Source organism: Petromyzon marinus, chromosome 32 (assembly GCF_048934315.1).
Source record: "Petromyzon marinus isolate PM22_M1 ecotype Great Lakes invasive population chromosome 32, UKy_Petmar_22M1.pri1.0, whole genome shotgun sequence".
Taxonomy (NCBI): domain Eukaryota; kingdom Metazoa; phylum Chordata; class Hyperoartia; order Petromyzontiformes; family Petromyzontidae; genus Petromyzon; species Petromyzon marinus.
The window spans coordinates 12,257,947-12,280,805 of NC_133698.1; the positions used below are offsets into that span (position 1 = coordinate 12,257,947).

Consider the following 22,859-nt stretch of genomic DNA (forward strand, 5'->3'; position numbering starts at 1 on the left):
AAAAACAATTATCATATTTTTCTACGAGTAAAGGAGGTTCCAATGGTGTAATTGTATTTTTTCATTTGCTATACAGCCAAATGTTACGACAAATCGCTAACCTTAAGCACCCAGTCGTTCATAAAAGTCGAAGGCAGTGTAGTACTATAGTAATAGAGCAAGTGCAGAATCACTGAACCGGAATTGACAGCTTGAAAGCATTTAGCGCGGGGCCCTTGAAAGTGCGGGGCCCGTAGCTACTACTTATGTAGCTACTTTTGCTACTATGAGAATCCGGCACTGATGCGTGGGGCCAGTGTCTTAGGTTGTGATGCGCGCCGTTGTTCGGTGCGGATGAAGAAAACCTCAAGGCAGGCGGGTGCGGAAGGGGTTCACGACCAGGTGAGCGAGGTGGGTGTCTTGTCAACACTATGCCACCTCGCATTTATAGACGGTACAGCCACCGCCATAACCCCGACGTGCCTATAAGAGGACCAGCCAGCCAGGACATGCATCCCGTAAAATGTTGCAGGGGCAATAAAACATAGAATGCGAAATATGTCTGTTCAGCGTTGCTGGACTGATTTAGAAAACCAACCCAGAATGTTCCCAATATTGTCAGATTTCAGAAGCGAGGTGAAGTATGGTCAAACAACCCCCACGATGGATTGCCATAAGGACTGTGCATGTGTAGTGATGGTAGCATCACTACACATGCACACTTACAGCATTACATGACGCAAACCCCATCATATGCTTAATTAAAACTGAGATTATTTCGCGTGAAAAAAACTGACGACGGTAATATCAAGAGAGGCTTTTTTTGTGTTTTAACACAGGCAGCGATTTTTTTTTGTCCGTGAGCACAAACAAAGCGACGCTCGCTGCAATGTGGCACCAATCAAGTGTGAAAATTACTGATGTCAAAAAAATATGAAAAACCGCCCGGCAATCAACTCAATCAGCAGCCCGGAGATAGGTCACTTGGGAATGACCTTTCCCCTTTATACACCACGGAGCACAATGGCTCTTGGATGGACCAATTTAACAAGATTGTAATCAGTGCCGCCAAGCCACGTGTATACGCTGGGTTGTAAAATGTGCGTTATTGACAGCAGTGCCAACCTGCTCAAAAAATATGATTACCTTGTGATTTATTTTCAAATGTGTGGGTTTTTTTTTTTTAAGCGAGAGAGTGGTAGCAGTTGAGGAAACAACGGGGGCGTTTTCATTAGCGGGTTTTTACTCAGTAACCGTGGTGAAGAAGGATAAATAACTCGGCTTCATCTATCATCATCATCATCAATAGCAGCCATAATCAATCCACTGCTGGATGAAGGCCTCCCGAAGCCTTCACCATCTCTCCTGGTTCTACGGCGTGACAATCCGCCGAGCAAGCTGACTTCCATCGCTCCACCTGCTCTGCGGTCCATGCTTTGGCCGCCGCTCCGCCACTATGTCTTGACCATCGGTCATTATCCCTCACAGCAGGGGTGATCAATCCCTAACAGACCAAGAGCCTAAAAATACCCATGAGTTCTGCGAAGAGCCCAGTGTGTGTATAATTGACAGTTTTTTGGCACAGCATGGGAAACGTTCATTATTCTTTGCTTCTGTGACAGGATGTTCTGCGTTGTGCCCCTTCGATAGAGGCACGTGTAGTGGATTAAAGAGCCGCATGCGGCTTGGGAGACGCCAGTGGGCCACCACTGCCTTATAGGGAAGTGTCCTGCTCAAGCCTATTTACTTTACTGAACAGTTTTCAATTAATCAATCGATGCAAGATTTGTAACGTGCCTTATACAGCAAAAAGCTGATCCATATGGTCTCTTTTTAAAATATCTCACTGAATGTATGTACTCATAGTGCATGCTTCTGGGTTAGATCGCGTCAGTATAAATGTGCCGTAACCCTCCACCACCCGACACAGCCAGCAAGGTTTGTCACGTAAACAACGCGCCATTTAGTTTACTACTTCAGCCCACCGATGTGTTGCAGAGTAAATCCACAACTTTTACAGTTTGAGTAGTACGACGTTTCGCTGTCAATCGCATCAGCCAGCATCATCGGGCGATTTGCCAGAATAGTGAAAGCAATCCACCTGCTGCAGGTCTTAAAGGGAGCAGCGGGACGACGCCGTCACTGTGAACCCATCAGGTGCAGAGCTCAGAAGCGGAGGAGGGGGTGAGCATAGTAATAATTATTATTAATAGATGAGTAATCAGTTAATTAGCGTGTGTTTTCTCTATCAGGAATAATGTACATATGTATGTTGAACTTCTTTCACACAGAACGTTGCCGTCCATGCCAATACCGAGCGTGCACCTCACCATGCTTGTTTGTACAGACCCAGACTGGCCGACGTACACATGTGCATTCATTCTGCGTGCTTGCTATACAAATGTGCATTAATTCGCAGCAAAACTCGGCTTATTCGGATCAAAATGTACTTGAATGTCGAACTCAATGTTTTCCACAATTGAATTCGTTCTGAGTTATTACCCGCCACTACTGGTGTCACGTGCTGTGATTTAAACATTATTCTGCAATATTATTACTTTATTATGAATATTATTACTGACTGAAATTGGACATAATCCATCACATGTTCCTTTTTCATCCTTAAAATTTATTGAATGCATCCTCAATGCATTTGTACAACAAAACATAAATGACTGTACGTACTTTTAACCTATTCAGGAGTAAAGTATATTTGTTGGTGTGTACTGCATACATTTATAGCCAACCTCTCCAATTTCCCAAACAATTTCGTTTGTTACTTATTTGAGCAAATATGCTCAAATAAGTAACACTGCTCACAGTAAAACAACACCGATGGGTAAAGTCCTCCTCTTGCCTTTTGGCCACGGGGGTAGTTTGACCAAACTTTACCCTGCTACTCAGTACCAGCTGGTGAAGGGAGGCGGGCATGACCAGTTCAGACACCACCCACCACGAATGTTATCCATGGTCAGGATTTAAACTCAAGTCACCAGGATCACAGCCCTCAATGTGAGTCACTGCGCCACCGCTCCACCCCATTTCAAGAGACACAACGCCGTTTTATAAATACCGTTCTACGGATATTAACACTTCAAAGCACTTCACTACTTGAAACCCAGTGACTGCTTTAATGGCATGTTGCCAGGGGCCCAATTTTAATGCATGCAGTCTGGTGTGTAGGGAAAAGCCACTAAAATGCTGATCCTGGCCATGCACACGGTCACCCTTCTACACTCGTCAAAACCGATTAAATGAACGACTTCTAACGAAGCGATTACCCCTAATTGATGAAAGACAACACATCAGTGTTGACCATCGTTGTGTGTATTCAAGTATTTTTAGGCTATGATGGAGGAACAAACATGACTCGAGAAAATGTTTAGCGAACTTCCAACTAATTTTCTCATTTTACAGGGTTATTTGCAGTGCACGTGACTGTATGTGTCCTCGCGTATTTGCGTATTTTCTTGATAAAACAAACTTACGCGTATACATAATTGCGATGAATGTCGATGCGAACATTGGTGCGCCGCTAGGCTACCGCCACCGAGCAAAGGTTGAGAACAGCACGACTACGTACACGTTTTAATATGCTACGACGATAATGAGGTTTTTTTTTTAATGCAGCAGCATCATTTGTGTGACTGCATCACACAATTCGCAACGCACGGAGGCCCATAGACTAAGACGTCTTCAGCCAATTATTGAGTATTTATACACGAGATATATGAAGCAGCTTCCGTTGTACGATTCGCTAAACTTTAACATCAGAGGCATACATATATTCATAAGCATTCAATGGCCCTTAGCTGTACAACCCTGAAACTTAATTAGCCCAAAACTTTATAACAATATAAATTATTCCTTCACGTGGTTGTGTTTTGGTGGACGTGCGTATAATTTAATGACGTATTTTATCTGTTTTATAAGTATGATTTTTTTATCTGAACTTAAAACTCAATTGATTGAAAGTGGCAGATAAAACGCTAATTGTTTTAAGGTCAACTAATTAGTGGCTCAAATTTAAATGTAATTCCAATAAGCAGCAGCACCAGTTGATGATGATGATGATGGCCAGTTAAAAATGATCGCAATTTCAAAATAAATTAACAAACAAACAGAGCATCATCATCAAAGATGGCCAAACGTATCGTCGTGAAAGGTGGCCAATGACCTTGGCATTGAATGACGTGATTCTTCTAAAGATGAACAGAAATCGGCCCGTCATGTGACCACAACGCGGCTATCTCACAGTGACGTAAGTTACATTACCTGGGCCCTTGGCTCCTCCCTTCGCGATTCGCCCGAGTCTGAAAATCACTGCACGCTCGTATTCCTGCACGACCTGCAGACACAAAATCAGGGCCGAGATGTTAAGCCCTGTGGCACGTAAAACCCGGCGATAGTCTCATCCAGGCCCTTAAATGTGCTGTGAAGAAGAGCCATGGACCGAAACGTTCACTATGAATAGAATGTTTCCTTTTTTAAGACAGTGTTATTGCCGAATTTGTTGAGCGTGGGGGTGGGGGGGGTTATTGTTGTTATCATAGGTGATAAAATAGGAAAGTGTGTGTCCTCTCCTGTGTGATGGTAAAAATAGGCCACTTGAAGACTTTTTTGTGCGGGGGGGGAGAGTCCTGCGAGAAATCTCTTTCCTGGCAGTGTGCTGCTCTGTAATATCTACAAATAGATTTTGTAATCACATAACATGACAATCTACCAATGGAATACATTTTGAGGTGGGTGGGGAATAAGATAAAAGACAAACTAGCATGTACAAGGCCATTTTTCAAGCAGGGCCAAGGTTACAGTGCAGGGTTCCCCAGCATGTTCTGTAATGTAATTGATTAAATTGCATGTACGTACGTATGTATGTTGAACTTCTTTCGTACCGTACGTAGCCAACCGTGATAATAGGAGGTGTGAAAAATGCTTACACATCATTTTTTTCAGTACTGTGCGATTGAACTCCGGCCATGAAACTCCTTAGATTTGAGAAACCAATGTGATCACGAGTGGCTGAATAGAATTGCAACCGAGGATCTCAAGCGGTGGAGACTCGGTCGTCTGACAGATCGTTAGACCCTGCGCCACCAAGACACCTACATCTACTGATTTTTAACACCAGTTTACAGGGGGGAAGCATCACCATTTAAAGGCTGAGAATGCGCTCTGAGCCACACTAAGTGTTCAGTTCAGTTCAGTTTCAGTTTATTTTGGTATAGCCCTGTGAGCCATTCGGCTCTTGAATCGGGTGCAACCACAACAAACAAAAAAACAAAAACACGAACAAGAAAACATCTTGAAGTGACTATGGGACTGTGCAAACAGAAAATCCATGAAAAAAAACCAGCAAAATATTCCTGAAAAAAGCACCGTACACCAACGCTGTGTGCAAAAAATCCCAGTGGGATGCAAGTCAAACAACAACAACAACCACAAGAAAACTTAGATTAAGGCCATCAGTCTAACTCCGTACTACAAAAAAACAAACATGTCCAAACCAAAAAACGTTTTCCAAATCGCCAAAAAATAAAGCCATAATTGATGCCCAGGGTCAGATGATCACAGTTAAAGGGCCACTGCTCGACCCCATCTTTGGTTTCCATTGAGAGACCTAAACCAACTGGACTTTTGCTCCAGTCAGCTTGAAATCCGAAACCCTTAAAGCAGTGCCGTTGAAGTGAAAAATATATTGACTGATAAAAAAAAAATCCTGTGGCGTTGTGCTTAGCTACAATTGCGTCGCCTTTTGTGAGCAGTTGTGAATGCAAGCGATGCTATGAAAATAACCTTTCGATTTGCTCTCTGTACATCTGCGTGAACACGCAGCTTCGGGCCAGTTGGTTGCGGGATAGAATTGCAATTCGTAGGGCAAACACGTGTCCGTAACTGTATCATTGAATTGAGGTTTGTGTTTCGTTTAAATGTTACCTCTGAATTATCGTATAGGTTCGCACTAATTGTTGTTTCACGTTAACTTACATTGATTGCTATGAGCTAATTCCCCCAACCACACTGAATGCCAGCCTTCTCTCTTACATTTGCTCTCAAGATGTATTTGGTTTGCAATTACAAGGGGTTCCCGCAGCTACGATACATCACGTAAAATCGGGACCCTATTCTCCCATAGACAGTGGAAACAAAACAGTGTAAACATTACTTTGACGGTGTGTTTTTACTTTTAAAATCTATATTTAACAGGGTTTAAAAGGTACAAAAAAATCCACATAAAATGTTGAGGAAAGCAAAAAACACCACGCCAAAGTCACATCGTAAAACCAGACTGCGAATGTGTTCGGGGTCATGTCGGAAGATGCGTCGTGAATCAAGTGTCGTTAATCGAACCATGGTGGCATTACATAAACGTCGTAAATGTAGAGCCTCATAAATCGGACCGTCAGAAACCGGATACCGCCCGTAGTATTATTATTATGTATATGCTTGTTTAGCCAGGAAATCCTCAACGTGTCTCTGGACTCTTTTTTGAGGAGGGTTCTGTCAAGTTGCGTCTGCGTGTAATCTCAATTGAGCAATTGTCAGGGTAATTTTTCAGCATTGAGATGTTTTTGGCTGATAACAATTACATCGTTTTTCTTGTTTTCCTTAGAGAGGAAACCAAAGAACTCGGAGGAAGCCCCATGCACAACAGGGGGGAGAACGTGCAAACTCCACAGAGGCACCCCAGTCGGGAATCCAACCCCGGGCGCTTATTGCTGTGAGCCACGAACATTACCACTGCGCTACCGTGTAACATTTTTAAATATAAATTCTCAATAAACAAAAAATATTGGTAGCATGCGAAATGTCATATCTATGCACGCTGTTCGATTCGCACGGTTGACTTCTAACGGTGTGAAAGAAGTTCAACATACATACATGTTCAACTTTTCTTTGTATGAATATGAACATCGGGAACACGACCGTAATATCGCCTTACCCACCGTGTACCATGCACATTTACGTAGAGCATTAGCAACCTCGGACTGCGTGACCCACAAAACAATACACCCACCTTGATGCAGAGCCAAACAGAGATGGGGAAGGTGACGACCAGCATTATTGCTGAAAAGATGAGCAGCAGGATCCCACAGGCACCATAGCCATCTTCCCTCTGCGAGTCTGGGATCGGATCGGCGATGAAACGGGGAACATTTACAGGCGATGTGTATTCACAACGACGCGCATTCACAACGACGCGCGTTCACAGCGACGCGCGTTCACAGCGACGCGCATTCACAGCGACGTGCATTCACAGCGACGCGCATTCACAACGACGTGCGTTCACAGCGACGCGCATTCACAGCGACGCGCGTTCACAACGCGACCACCGACGGACAATTTCCAACGCAAGCATTTCCACACCCCCCCCCCCCAATGTGGCTGCTATGAACCAGAATTTAATTGAATCTTTTTGCAGTAATTTAAAATTGGAATTGAAATCCGTTAGCCGGCTGCTTGCAGAGGAGCTTACTCATAACTCGTGTTTAAAGCGTTTTTTTTAGCGTTCATGAGGCTCGAATGATCTATTCCATTCAATGCAAATTAGTTGTGTCAGCTCGATCAGATTCACAGCCAGGTAACATTAGCAGTGTAAATTATAGAGCAGTGATTGTTGTTAAGTCTTATTAACGGGTAAATATTACATTGTAAGTATTTAGTTGATTGTTATTAAGCATAAACTAAATATCTTGGGTGTTAGTTACATGTGAATCTAATAAAAACATGCGTATGTATTTGTAATAAATATAAAGATTACGTGGAGACAATTGATAGTTCTGGATGAAGCGTGCATAACAAACAAAATATTGCAAACCACTGCACTATAGCATATGTAAAACAGACACACGCACACGCGGGCAAAATTTTTTGGTCACGTGCCACAAAAACCAACGTTACAAACCGCCCTCCATCGAGGGAGCGGCAGCGTTTGCGAGGCCCTCGATCGGACAGGTTATTCCGTGCCCCTTCACGGAACGCTTCAGCCGAGGGAGCGTCTCCAGCACCTTCGAGCCTACCGGAGCGCGACGTTCGTCGGAGCATCATCGCTGCCACTCGTGTTTGCTGCAGCGAGCCACTTGCAACCGCCCGATGAAACGTGAATCTTAATCTGAACACATTAGCTCCAGTAGGTAAACCTAGAAAGAGCGGCTAACACATAGCAGCCCTGTTGACTTGTATGGTGTTATGGAATTCCCCCCCCCCCCCCCGATATCCTGTGCAAACTAAACGGTGTTCATTTAAATTAACATGGAGGTTTTTCATAGCCAAAACAATCGTCCATGTGTGTGCTTGGGTTGGGCCACGTGGTAGTAGTTTTTTTTTTTTAGAGCAACATCCTCGTCGCAATGAAGCTATCTAAAGAGTAAAATCGTGGAGGAGACCCATCTGCAATGTGTGCAGTCCAAACCAATTACACTGTGGGTGACAACCCTGCCTCAGACTGGAGCAGCCAGGTCAGAGTCTGTAGCACCCTCCAACTGGCAGCCACGAGCCGCAATTGCACTCGGCGACCGAGTGCAATGACTTGCTGATACAAGCAAAGTGTTTGCGGTTCAGTAGTAGCACGGCAGAACTCTGTGCAAACTGGGCGTATGAACACTTCACGTGGCCCGAGAGGTCTCGTCTGAAGAACACTCATCGAGGAGGAGGAGGAGCGGGTGTGGTCGCACACACCTGCAATCGAACACTCTGGAGGCGAGGGGTTGGTGGCTCGAACGTATTTTCGAAACTCCTGAAGCCACTGAAAAAGCTGTGAGGTTACCAGGAGGGTTTTAAGAGGCATCAAAACTGATTTCTTGAATTTCTCTGCGTGTGTGTACAGCTTGGATTGTTATCCTCCTCGCATGCGTGGCATTTTTCACACAATATCTCTGGTTTCCTCCCATACGTCAAAAGTTAATTAAATCCTGATTTGAAGCTTTCGTGACTGCAGGAATCCACACTCTTTGGTTCTTTCGGTAAAGTCACGTGGGTAGAAAATAAAATCAGTCACGACGTTTCGGGCGCAACACAAGCGTCCATCGTCAGGTGGGAAAGCCTCACACCTGACGAATGACGCTTGTGTTGCGGCAACGTGGCTTTGCCGAAAGAACCAAAGAGTATTAATTAAATCAGCGAAACATCCCGATATAGCAGTACGCTCCTGACCAAAAAGGTCTTAAGACGTGGTGAGACTCTCATGGCTCAATAAATCATTACTTTTATAAATTGTAAACATGAAGGAGAGTTTCACAACGAACAGTGTTTCAGACCCACTTAGCTGCAGTATTTATGAATTGGAGGAGTAAGTAGGTTGTTATGTTCTTTGTTCTTCCGGAAAAGTCACGTAGAAGGGAAACAATAAAATAATAAAAATAAATAACAATAAAATTCTCACGACGTTTCGACTGCAACACAAGCAATCATCATCAGGTGTGAAAACCACAGCAAGAAAATTTGACAAAAGTGGCGGGGTTTTTTTAACGTTAGCACCACGGAGAGCGATTTGGAAGTTATTCAGATGGACGAGTCCATCTATGTTTGTAAAAGAGGAGGGGGGAGACAAAAATAATGGATGCGGTCTGAAAGCCACCGTAAGCGTGAACAATCAATTAAGACCCGAAATGGTTTATCAAATTATTCCAATGATTGCTAAGCCAGAATCCATCTTCTCGGTTGAAATTGTCTCTGTGTGTGTATATGTGGATAGCCTCATGAACGAATCTCTCATGGTAGCCAGATGGCTTGCAAATAACCTCTGTCTTGGAGAAGTCAATGTCATGTGAGCCTACTGAATTATAACAGTGATCTGCCACGGCCGAGGTGTTGGTCCTACCGTGTTTTAGGTCTGCTTTGCGTTCATGAATGCGGTCCGAGACATGTCGTTTGGTTTCTCCAATGTAACTACTACCACAGAGGCAACTTAGTTTGTAGACGCCAGGGTACTGTATGTCCGGAATCACATCTTTTACAGACGGAACCAGATCACGGATTTTATGTAATGTGTTGAATCGGACCTGGATCTTGTGTTTATTCAAGATTTTGGAGATCTTTTTTGTGATCCCCGCAATGTAGGGTAAAGTGATGGTTTTTAAAGGCTTCTCAAGAGGGTCCTTCTTCATGGTTGGAGTGATAGCTTTGCGGATTGTGTAGTCGGAGTAACCATTAGCCTTAAGCGCTTGGTGTACGTGCTTGAGTTCACTGGCTATGTGTTCCTGGTCGGATATGCATTGGGCTCTATGGTGCAGAGTCTTTACGAGGGAATTCTTCTGGGATGAAAGGGGGTGGTAATCCGGTTTCAGGTAAGCATCCATATGGGTAGCTTTCCTGTAGACAGAGTGGCTCATTGAACCATCAGGTCTCTTTTTTATTAGGACATTCAAAAAAGGTAGCTTGCCATCTTTTTTGACTTCCATGGTAAATCTGATGGCTGGGTGTATGGAATTGATGTGGTCGAGGAATTGGTCTAGAGCAGACCGGCCATGTGGCCAGATGACAAAAGTGTCATCCACGTACCTCTTCCATAAGGTTGGGCGCAGAGTGGCAGTCTGGATGACGTCAGTCTCAAATTTCTCCATGAAAATGTTGGCTACAACCGGAGATAGGGGGGAGCCCATTGGGGTGTCCTCAGTTTGTTTGTAGAAAGTTCCATTCCAAGTGAAGTATGTATTGGTTAAGCAGTGTCTCACCAGCGGGGTACCTCAGTGTTTAGTCCTTGATGAACCAAGTCTTCAATGATTGCGATGGTGTCAGGTACAGTAACTTTGGTGAATAAGGAAACTACATCAAAACTGACAAGCAGGTCGTCTGGGGACAGGGAAATACCCGTGATTGTCGATACCAAGTGACTTTACCAAAAAAACCAAGAATATGAATCCCTGCAGTCAGGAAAGCTTTAAATCAAAATGTAGGTTGTTATGGTTAAGTAATAACTGAGACCGACTGACACTTAAGCAACTTGGACCCATATCTAACAGAGAAAGGGTCTTGCCTATAAACATATCTGGCTTTTCACCAGCATTGATTTAAGCAAGCCTAACTCTGCTGAAACCGGTCCAGAGTGTGCTTGTTCTAAACCAATGGTGCTGAAAAAAAAACACTTCTTGAAGGCTTTGTGGAGAGAGGCGAATTGTCTATTTATGTGGATACTTATACGCACTTGTATATGAAAGCTTAAGCTAGCATTCATTGCACTGCTGCGATAAATGCTGGCTGGAGAGTGCAGCAATAGCGAGCTTGTACAATATGTTGGCTGAGAACGAGTCTCAAGGGTCCTGCATCGTGCTTAACACCTTACAGCTTTAAGCAGTACTGTATTTTACATGGAGTGCGAACCCAGGACATCTCGGCATAAAATCCACATGTGCTGTGAGATAGCACTAAAACCCCTCAATAGGTTAGACCAAACAACCTACTTGCTGTACTGCGCTGCGGTGGCGACATTCTAACCACCTCGCCTGGTATACAGGAGGCCGTGGGTTCGATCCCGAACATGATACCTGCTGTACAGTGAGGGAAAAAAGTATTTGATCCCCTGCTGATTTTGTACGTTTGCCCACTGACAAAGAAATGATCAGTCTATACTTTTAATGGTAGGTTTATTTGAACAGTGAGAGACAGAATAACAACAACAAAATCCAGAAAAACGCATGTCAAAAATGTTATAAATTGATTTGCATTTTAATGAGGGAAATAAGTATTTGACCCCTCTGCAAAACATGACTTAGTACTTGGTGGCAAAACCCTTGTTGGCAATCACAGAGGTCAGACGTATCTTGTAGTTGGCCACCAGGTTTGCACACATCTCTGGAGGGATTTTGTCCCACATCTCTTTGCAGATCTTCTCCAAGTCATTAAGGTTTCGAGGCTGACGTTTGGCAACTCGAACCTTCAGCTCCCTCCACAGATTTTCTATGGGATTAAGGTCTGGAGACTGGCTAGGCCACTCCAGGACCTTAATATGCTTCTTCTTGAGCCACTCCTTTGTTGCCTTTGCCGTGTGTTTTGGGTCATTGTCATGCTGGAATACCCATCCACGACCCATCTTCAATGCCCTGGTTGAGGGAAGGAGGTTCTCACCCAAGATTTGACGGTACATGGCCCCGTCCATCGTCCCTTTGATGCGGTGAAGTTGTCCTGTCCCCTTAGCAGAAAAAAACACCCCCAAAGCATAATTTTCCACCTCCATGTTTGACAGTGGGGATGGTGTTCTTGGGGTCATAGGCAGCATTCCTCCTCCTCCAAACACGGCGAGTTGAGTTGATGCCAAAGAGCTCCATTTTGGTCTCATCTGACCACAACACCTTCACCCAGTTGTCCTCTGAATAATTCAGATGTCCATTGGCAAACTTCAGACGGGCATGTATATGTGCTTTCTTGAGCAGGGGGACTTTGCGGGCGCTGCAGGATTTCAGTCCTTCACGGCGTAGTGTGTTACCAATTGTTTTCTTGGTGACTATGGTCCCAGCTGCCTTGAGGTCATTGACAAGATCCTCCCGTGTAGTTCTGGGCTGATTCCTCACCGTTCTCATGATCATTGCAACTCCACGAGGTGAGATCTTGCATGGAGCCCCAGGCCGAGGGAGATTGACAGTTCGTTTGTGTTTCTTCAATTTGCGAATAATCACACCAACTGTCACCTTATGAGACCTCCTTTGCCAGAAACAAGATATAGGAATAGGTTTTACCCTTTAAACTGGCACAAAAACTGACACCTTTATTCAAGGCATCATGTTTGCAATAACCACAACACAAGCAGTCAGATAGCAAACAAAAAAGACAACTCTGATAATAATATGCACTGTCCTTGAATTTGATTGATCCACACCCGAAACAGCTTTCCTTAGAGCCTAGTCTCCATTGGTGTTGGACCAGAAGACGCCAAAAGGCGTACAACTCAAAAACAGCGCACTATCATAGTATTGAGGGCTCGGGGTAATGTAAATGCTCACCCCGAGCCCTCAATACTCTGATAGTGCGCTGTTTTTGAGTTGTGGGGTGAGCCCTCAATACTCTGATAGTGCGCTGTTTTTGAGTTGTACGCCTTTTGGCGTCTTCTGGTTCAACACTAATAGAGACTAGGATCTAAGAAAAGCTGTCTCGGGTGTGGACCAATCAAATTCAAGGACAGTGCATATTATTATCCGAGTTGTCTTTTTTGTTTGCATTCTGACTGCTTGTGTTGTGGTTATTGCAAACATGATGCCTTGAATAAAGGTGTCAGTTTTTGTGCCAGTTAAAAGGGTAAAACCTATTCCTATATCTTGTTTCTGGCAAAGGAGGTCTCATAATGTAAATGCTCACCCCGAGCCCTCAATACTCTGATAGTGCGCTGTTTTTGAATTGTACGCCTTTTGGCGTCTTCTGGTCCAACACCAATGGAGACTAGGCTCTAAGAAAAGCTGTCTCGGGTGTGGACCAATCAAATTCAAGGACAGTGCATATTATTATCAGAGTTGTCTTTTTTGTTTGCATTCTGACTGCTTGTGTTGTGGTTATTGCAAACATGATGCCTTGAATAAAGGTGTCAGTTTTTGTGCCAGTTAAAAGGGTAAAACCTATTCCTGCTGTCACCTTCTCACCAAGCTGCTTGTCAATGGTCTTGTAGCCCATTCCAGCCTTGTGTAGGTCTACAATCTTGTCCCTGACATCCTTGGAGAGCTCTTTGGTCTTGGCCATGGTGGAGAGTTTGGAATCTGATTGATTGATTGCTTCTGTGGACAGGTGCTTTTTATACAGGTAACACGCTGAGATTAGGAGCACTCCCTTTAAGAGTGTGCTCCTAATCTCAGCTCGTTACCTGTATAAAAGACACCTGGGAGCCAGAAATCTTTCTGATTGAGAGGGGGTCAAATATTTATTTCCCTCATTAAAATGCTAATCAATTTATAACATTTTTAACATGCGTTTTTCTGGATTTTTTTGTTGTTATTCTGTCTCTCACTGTTCAAATAAACCTACCATTAAAAGTATAGACTGATCATTTCTTTGTCAGTGGGCAAACGTACAAAATCAGCAGGGGATCAAGTACTTTTTTCCCTCACTGTATATTTGGAGTTTTTGTGTCTCTCTCTCCCCGTGGTTGCGTGGAATTTTCTCCGGGGCCTCCGGTTTTTCCCTCCACTATTTATAAGCTCGCGTTAAGAGTATTTGACTTCTATACATATCCACATGATAAGCCACTTCATTGGGCTATCATTTGTGGCTGGGTCACTTCTGAAAAAGAGCTATATATCTATCTCAGTGGGCTTTACTTGGTAAAATAAAAAAAAACTAGTTTAAATGGGTTTGAACACTAGCCACCCCCATACACACAGTGAAACCTATTCCATGATGACGACGTGCTGGATTACAGGCGTGTGCGTGTCGGTTGAATGGACGGCCACTTCACGCCTCTTACCTCCCGACGCCTCCATGCGCTCATTCACAGCGACTACATTTTGATCGTCCACCGAGGAGCGCTTTTGGACTTCGTGTGGCTCCGGGTTTATCGGAGAGACCCTGGCCGTGTCCATTCGTCGACTCAAGCCTGGAAGGACCGCCGGACAGACAAACGCGCGCAGACCACAACTGCGATAAGGGTTTGCGTGCGCTTTTTATTTGTTCCGTACACTTGTCTTTAGTGGGGGGGGGGGGGGGGGGGGGCGGGGATCAAGCTTCAGGCTGCTTATTTTGTGGAACCGGGAGAGTCTCGTTTGGAAGATTGACCTGGGTCACCATAATATCCACGCTGGTCTCGCGACCGCAACCTTAATCGGGCCTATTTGGCGCAACGAATTATGAATTGAGCATCCAATCCTTGTCCAAACACGCATCCGTTGCACTCTGTAGTGTTAGCTCAATCTATGTTGTTTTGTCACTGACAGGTGACGGTGAGATGGTGATCGGTGAGCTGTTCTCTCCACTAGACGCGTTTGTGTTCACGCCCCCAGGTCAGATCCACGCCCTTTCACGTGACAAAGTTGCACTTTTGATAAGGGGAATTATTTATTTAGCAGATTTTTTGGGTAATATCTTTGTACGACTTTTGTTTCTGGAGTTATACGCAAACTGACAAACGTCGTTTAATAAGTTAATAGTGGTACGATTACAATAATAATAATAATGGTTTTGCTTCAGTGAGTTTTTAGGCAAGCACAGTGGCATACAGACATCTATAGATTCTGACTGCCTCTAACATTGCAACTGAACTCAAGGACGCCAACTTCCCTCAGCTCAATGCTCAGTACACGAGTCAATTAAAATGTTAACCAGCATTACTCTGTGCATATAAGACCCCCCCCCCCCCCCTATAATCCCTTCCCTCTTGCCGAACAAAAGGTCACACTTTCAATCTAACGTGCATCTCCGTACATGCGCCCTGCATATTAATTTTCCAATCGCTCTATACAGTTGTATTATTAGGAGTAGTGCAGCATGTGTTTAACAAGTCCACGCTCTGATGAAAATTGAAATCGGTCCGGTTTGCCTGTTGAAACAAATGCTGTTGAAAACCATTTGTTTTTCTAAAGCCTCAGGGGCGGCCACAGTGAAAAACAACCGATTCTCCTTATTAGTTATTTATCATATGTTTGCCTGTCTCAGCATCAGTACTGTCGTAATATACCTATTATGATCATCAACATGAGCCACCTTGTAGCTGCTGCTGGATGAAGGCCTACATACACCATGTGGCTTATTCGACCACACTTCAAGCTGGTCAGAGCTGGTTTGTTAAGGTGGGCAGCGTAGACACGAGAGCATAGAGGTGCGGTACAACAATGGACTTGGTTTTTTTTCCGCACTGGAATCTGCTGCACGGATGGTAGCCCCAAAGCAGCAGCCTCAAGCACCTATCAGTGCGCGGTGGTTGCCCATCTCCGAACTGTCCAGGCTCAACACTTGCTTAGCTTCTGAGATATTGTCAATATAGGATGCGTGCCGGGTGCTTTGGCCGTAGGCTAATCCCAATCCCCTCGTAAGTCTGGCAATGCGCCTGTTTAGCTACATTCAACAGGGCAATGAGTCAGATGCTGAAAGTTGAGCCACTTTCATCACGAGCTGTTGCTCTGATCATGTTCCCTAAGCAGTCTCTCAGTCTCCGGTGACACGAGTGCGCGTGCGTGTGCTCGTGTCGAACATATGAACTGGTCCTGGGCCTCCCCTAGGTCAACTCAGCCTTAAACGAGTAAATAATTGGTGTGTAAACATTTCGCATTTGGGAGACAAAGGTGGCCAGGCGTGGTGTTGACCACCCAGCATCTCGAGTTCCATGCGGGCCTTAATAGGTGTTTGCTGACAGCACTTGCCCCAACAGTCAATTAAAGACTACATGGGGGATCTTTGCCTTTGTGCATGGCGTAAAGGCAGTGGCGGTACAGTGGTTTGCACACTGCTGCGCTACGAACTGGGCCACCCGAGTTTAATTCCCGGCCATGAATAACGCCCATAGTCGGGAAACAACTGAACTATTCGACTCAGCGTTCAGTGAGTACCTGATGCAGTGTGTAAACACCGGCACAGGGGGGACACAAATGCAGCCGAGCGTTGAGTTGGCAATCACCAACCACACGATTGCCATGCCGACCTTTATAAGTGCTCGCTAATAGCCTGATAAAGGCACCACATGGGAGCCGTGTTATTGTGCTACTGTACGCATGTGGTGTATTCACCTGAATGTTGTGAGTCACTCTACAGGTGTCCCTGAGTTAACAACACAACTTGACCCAAGGCTGGAGGGTTTCCTTTGCAAGAAATTGTTTTATCTGAGCTTTGGAAATTATCCCACACGGTTAGACTTCTCCCATTATTACGCATCCAATTACGAAGCAGCTTCTGTGATCTGGCATTTAGGTTGTTGATTTGGTTGCTGGCAAGATGGCGAGTTCAAGTGAATTATTTTAGGATTTTGTTAAATTAATGGGTTAGAACGATTGTGCCATTTTTACATTTTGTAAAAAAAAAAATCCATCTCAGATGGTACCAGCAAGTGACGTATCCGGTCTTCTTACATGGGACTTTGAAATCCCCTCTTGGAACCACACCGACTGTTGGAAGCTTAATGAGTGAGATTCACAGATGCATTATTAATTATTTGTTAAAAGCAAGACCGTGTGATTTTAGCCAAACGAACCCCAAAATAAATAGCTTTAATAACATTCGGATCATCTGCCATAGAGTGGACACCCAGCCTCCACCAATCGCCATCGTCTTGAAGGTCAAACTCTGTTTTACGTTTCGCTGCCTTCGTCATAATGTCCACCGTTAGGTTGTAAAACTGAATAACACGTGGCACTCTGACCGAAATGCCAACAAATCATGTCAGTCCACCACAGTGGACATGCATTTTGCTTGACCCCAGCTGGTGCTGACACCAATGGAAGGGAGCTTCATAGCTCATCAGATTGTTCCAGCTGAGATGGAATGTCTACGCCTATGATTCACGAGAGGCTTAACCATTCCACAAGCGCTCCTCCTTACCTCCGTTACGTGAGATTTGTGAGCCAGTTAAAAAAAAAAGCCAAAACCTTTGTTTAAGAATACCGGATGTCCTTGTTTGCCCACTCTCGCACAAACAACCATTTTCTCTAATTGAACATTTTTTTAAAACTGCCAATGTGAATTATAGCTGGAGTATGTAACACGTTTGGCTGCCACATGAACCACTGTTGTATGCATTTTGTTTCCTTCTGTTGTATGATCATACGGCAGCCCAGACGTGTTTTCCTGTTCCCTAATTATTTCTCCTGGAACGACCAAGCCAGCACATCTCAGACAACAACGCGACAAAGCGTTCACCAGCGGGAATGGCGGTTCACGCGCACACAGCAGGTAGGTTTGGCACTGCACCCATTCCGCCTACACACAAAAGCCTATCGTGCAAAGAACGTCTGGCAATGCACCCCGGTATGACACGTGTTCTACAAACCATTGTCTGTAAAATCCCCTAGAGTAAATCAACATTAATACGAGTATCGCGGGCATTGCTACGTGAGACCTGTGTTGTTTACTATTTTCACCGGGTTATATTTAGATCACTTCATCGAGATCAATGAATGCAAACAATTAAGGGTTGTTTTTTTTCCCCCCCGTCACCTGAACCCCCTACGTCACGCGTTGTGGAAAATCCCCGGGATGTCCCCACAGAACAATGCCTCGTGCCGCAGTACGCAGGCTTCACGGCAATTCGTCTCCTTCGCTGACAATGTTGTCTGTCTCTCCTTCACAGATCCGTCCATCCACAGAAACAGTTACGTGCGAGCATTACTTTGACGAGCCCATCGGCCGCGCAGCCTTCTAGGAGTGCATCATTCCAGCAGTTTCAACACGCAGCGTCTCATCAGCAGTCGGGCTTGGTTAAATCAATGCTGGTGAACTGCCGATCTTAAAGGCAATGACCCTCTCATTACGGCATGGGGTCCTCTACTCGGGTTTGCGAGTGAGTTTTCGACCAACGACATTTACATCTTGTGACATCCTCCTACCCCTGTGACATTACAAATGGGCCAAATCAGCCCACACCTCCGCCAGCTTTATGCTCAATGACCCCCCCCCACACCGAAAGGACAGTCGAATAGAAAGGACACAGTCACGCAGGGCAGCCTCTTATGAAGGCAGTGGGTCCACAAAACCATAACATGCCGTGCCCTTTATTGGGATTGACATTCACTTCGAGAGGAGGGCATTTGCAGTTCAATCTTTCATGGGAATGCTCCTGCGTTCAAGGAACGATAATTCTGAAAACAGTATTACGATGTGGGCAGCATAGCAAAAAATATTATCATTCTGCCCATACAGTATTGACACAACCATGTATATACGTAGAAAACGCTTTTTGTCGGTTTAAATATTAAACGTAAATTTATTACAATAATTTACATGCACAAATAGCCAGTACACATGTAATAAACATCATGTAATAAGATATCCAACACCACACCTGTTTTAAATCCTGGACATATACATAATTGTGAGTGGTTTGAATTTTTGCGATGTTCTAGAAAGGCTAGAAAGCTTACATTTTGCACATATATAATTAAGTCCCATGTTTATAACGTTACAATAAAATAAACCGAAATGTTTTAATTTGGGTTCCCAAGTATCACTGCAAAGTTGTTGAAAAGTTTAGCAGAATCCACCTAAGATTATTCATTGCTTTTAAGTCTTGCAATAAACACGTGATAATATACAATTCCGTCATCAGAGAGCAAAGTAACTTGTCTTCTTTAAAGTGTGACACCAGTGTGTTTTTTTACAGCCCTTTATCAATTCACTTATAGGTGAAGGCCTACTGGCACCAGGTAATTTATGGGGCTTATTCTTAGCTCTCGGTAAAGTCACGTTGAAGGGAAACAATAAAATAATAAAATATATATAAAACAATAAAAATTCTCACGACGTGAGATTCTCACGTGAGAATTTTTTATTGTTTTATATATATTTTATTATTTTATTGTTTCCCTTCAACGTGACTTTCTCGAAAGAGCTAAGAATATGAATTACTGCAGTCACGAAAGCTTTCAATCAAAATTTATGGGGCTTGTTTAACCATACTCCACCACGCTGGTCACTGTGGGTTGAAGGGGGAGCCCAGGACATCCGTGACAAAATATCGCTCGGCATTGAAACTCGGGTCTCTGGGTGCGTAGGATAGTCAGCTAACCACCACAAGAACTACCACTGCTACACCATCATTTGTTACTGCTGGTAATCAACGACTAGCAAATGCTCTGTACACATCATGAGAGCAACCACAAGAATTTGAGAATGATGCTTAAAACATAAGCACACAATATACACTGACACTACTCTCATTGTCCATCCCAGCATTAACATATTACGGCACAAGTTTAGTTTTACTCTATGTGCAAATGTAATGGCCTTCAAAAAAATATACGTAAACAGACAGAAACGTGTATTTATATCCTTGAATCTTTAAAAAAAAAATGTTTTGACCGTCCATGATTGCCGCCACTGATGCGCTCGCAGCAGAGTGAGGGCATGAGAGCTATCGCTGCCATACCTCGAGCAGACGGGGAGCGTGGCGAGTCGCTGGCAGCTTCGAGCCTCGAGTGCTTTCCCCTCCTGGACGTGTCGCTATTATACACCGCGCTATGGCAACGGACGCGACACTCGAAAAACGGGCTCGGCCCGCAGAGCCACAAACAGCAACAGCAGCTCACCTTGCACAATCGCCAGTTCTTGGAGGTCGCCGTTCTCTTCTGCGGTCACGTGCACATTCAGAGGCGATTGAGGCTTCCTCTCAAGGAACCTTGCTCTATTGCTCGCGTGATAAAAGAGTTGCCTCTGAGACGTTTATAACTTATTTGCACCCGTCCGTTCCCCCTCCCTGCCACCCACACACCATTGCCATCGCGACTTTCCACAGTCCACGTTTCACAACGGCAAAGGAAAAAGGGTCTGGGGGGGTGCCATCGTAGTACATTGAGAGCGCGCCACCCTGCATGGCCAGCGAAGCGTGCGAGTCTTTGCGCAACAGTGCAAACCTGTAACCAGGCACCGTCCAAAGAAACGCACAAGCTTCCGCGGCTACAACTTTACATGGTTGGCTACTCAGTAAGACGTAACTCGAGCCCTATACAATGCTCGATGAGGGTCTTCCAACGCCTCTCGGTCGCGTGGGCTGTTTGACTATACTTGGTCAGTGCGAGGTTTGCCTGACTCTAAGGAGGAGGTGGGGGGTGCCCCAAGGACCCGTTCAGATATCACTCGCCACTGATGTCAGCCGTGGCCAGAAATCGATCTCAGTGCAGTGTAATAACCACTGCACAACCGTTCCAGACCCCAATTGTGGATGATCAGCAATGACAATTATTATGCATTTATGTCATAGGCATAACCATTGTATTATCTTTATTTTACACAAGTGATTTCTCACATATGATGCATCATATATTTGATAAATAACACTTTGGTGACAGTGGCTACAGATGGCCTGTCATTTTTTGATTATTTGTAATCTAGTATCGAGTAAAATTAGGATTTGGGCAGACATTGAAACAAGACACTTCTCTTGTGAATGTAGTCACACAGTATTCTAAACATCCCACTTTACAGTTCAACGTGCTTCTTTGTTCATTCTAAACAAACCGTAGTGACATCTGCAAACATTAAAATCACATTTAGATGTAATTTGCCACGATAATTTTCACATATAAAGAATTTAGATTCAATTGTTATCCATAAATCTTAAGGAAAACTAGGTCCGAATTGCATAACAAACTACCTTAACATGACTACATTTAGGCACATCAATAATCATCATCTGTGGCTAAGCATGGTCAAATAACCTCCCAATACCCGCACAGCATTGGGAAGCCTTCATCTAGAGCTGTACATGTATGGTACAGTGAGGGAAAAAAATTATTTGATCCCCTGCTGATTTTGTACGTTTGCCCACTGACAAAGAAATGATCAGTCTATAATTTTAATGGTAGGTTTATTTGAACAGTGATAGACAGAAGAACAACAACAAAATCCAGAAAAACGCATGTTAAAATTTGAATAAATTGATTTGAATTTTAATGAGGGAAATAAGTATTTGACCCCTCTGCAAAACATGACTTAGTAATTGGTGGCAAAACCCTTGTTGGCAATCACAGAGGTCAGACGTTTCTTGTAGTTGGCCACCAGGTTTGCACACATCTCTGGAGGGATTTTGTCCCACTCCTATTTGCAGATCTTCTCCAAGTCATTAAGGTTTCGAGGCTGACGTTTGGCAACTCGAACCTTCAGCTCCCTCCACAGATTTTCTATGGGATAAGGTCTGGAGACTGGCTAGGCCACTCCAGGACCTTAATGTGCTTCTTCGTGAGCCACTCCTTTGTTGCCTTGGCCGTGTGTTTTGGGTCAATGTCATGCTGGAATACCCATCCACGACCCATTTTCAATGGCCTGGCTGAGGGAAGGAGGTTCTCACCCAAGATTTGACGGTACATGGCCCCGTCCATCGTCCCTTTGATGTGGTGAAGTTGTCCTGTCCCCTTAGCAGAAAAACACCCCCAAAGCATAATGTTTCCACCTCCATGTTTGACGGTGGAGATGGTGTTCTTGGGGTCATAGGCAGCATTCTTCCTCCAAACATGGTGAGTTGAGTTGATGCCAAAGAGCTCCATTTTGGTCTCATCTGACCACAACACTTTCACCCAGTTGTCCTCTGAATCATTCAGATGTTCGTTGGCAAACTTCAGACGGGCATGTATATGTGCTTTCTTGAGCAGGGGGACCTTGCGGGCGCTGCAGGATTTCAGTCCTTCACGGTGTAGTGTGTTACCAATTGTTTTCTTGGTGACTATGGTCCCAGCTGCCTTGAGATCATTGACAAGATCCTCCCGTGTAGTTCTGGGCTGATTCCTCACCGTTCTCATGATCATTGCAACTCCACGAGGTGAGATCTTGCATGGAGCCCCAGGCCGAGGGAGATTGACAGTTCTTTTGTGTTTCTTCCATTTGCGAATAATCGCACCAACTGTTGTCACCTTCTCACCAAGCTGCTGGGCAATGGTCTTGTAGCCCATTCCAGCCTTGTGTAGGTCTACAATCTTGTCCCTGACATCCTTGGAGAGCTCTTTGGTCTTGGCCATGGTGGAGAGATTGGAATCTGATTGATTGATTGCTTCTGTGGACAGGTGTCTTTTATACAGGTAACAAGCTGAGATTAGGAGCACTCCCTTTAAGAGTGTGCTCCTAATCTCAGCTCGTTACCTGTATAAAATACACCTGGGAGCCAGAAATCTTTCTGATTGAGAGGGGGTCAAATACGTATTTCCCTCATTAAAATGCAAATCAATTTATAACATTTTTGACATGCATTTTTCTGGATTTTTTGTTGTTATTCTCTCTCAATTTTCAAATAAACCTACCATTAAAAGTATAGACTTATCATTTCTTTGTCAGTG

At 44.4% G+C, this 22,859-nt stretch overlaps 1 protein-coding gene and 1 long non-coding RNA gene across 2 annotated transcripts in view; one reads left to right on the top strand and one right to left on the bottom strand.

The window, feature by feature from the left end:
* LOC142929638 (uncharacterized) overlaps positions 1 to 19,140 on the top strand; it is a 40,904-nt gene extending 21,764 nt beyond the window's left edge. Inside the window, exons 2-3 of the long non-coding RNA XR_012945828.1 lie at positions 17,653 to 17,772; positions 18,170 to 19,140. This is a non-coding gene — a long non-coding RNA (uncharacterized LOC142929638). The remainder of the gene's footprint in view (positions 1 to 17,652; positions 17,773 to 18,169) is intronic.
* LOC116948179 (stomatin-like) overlaps positions 1 to 20,114 on the bottom strand; it is a 30,856-nt gene extending 10,742 nt beyond the window's left edge. Inside the window, exons 1-4 of the mRNA XM_032964622.2 lie at positions 19,964 to 20,114; positions 14,363 to 14,491; positions 6,998 to 7,104; positions 4,255 to 4,327 (exon numbers count right to left, since the gene is read on the bottom strand). Of these exons, the coding sequence (XP_032820513.1) occupies positions 4,255 to 4,327; positions 6,998 to 7,104; positions 14,363 to 14,477 (295 nt within the window). The 5' untranslated portion in view covers positions 14,478 to 14,491; positions 19,964 to 20,114. The remainder of the gene's footprint in view (positions 1 to 4,254; positions 4,328 to 6,997; positions 7,105 to 14,362; positions 14,492 to 19,963) is intronic.
* Between the last annotated feature and the right edge of the window lie 2,745 nt (positions 20,115 to 22,859).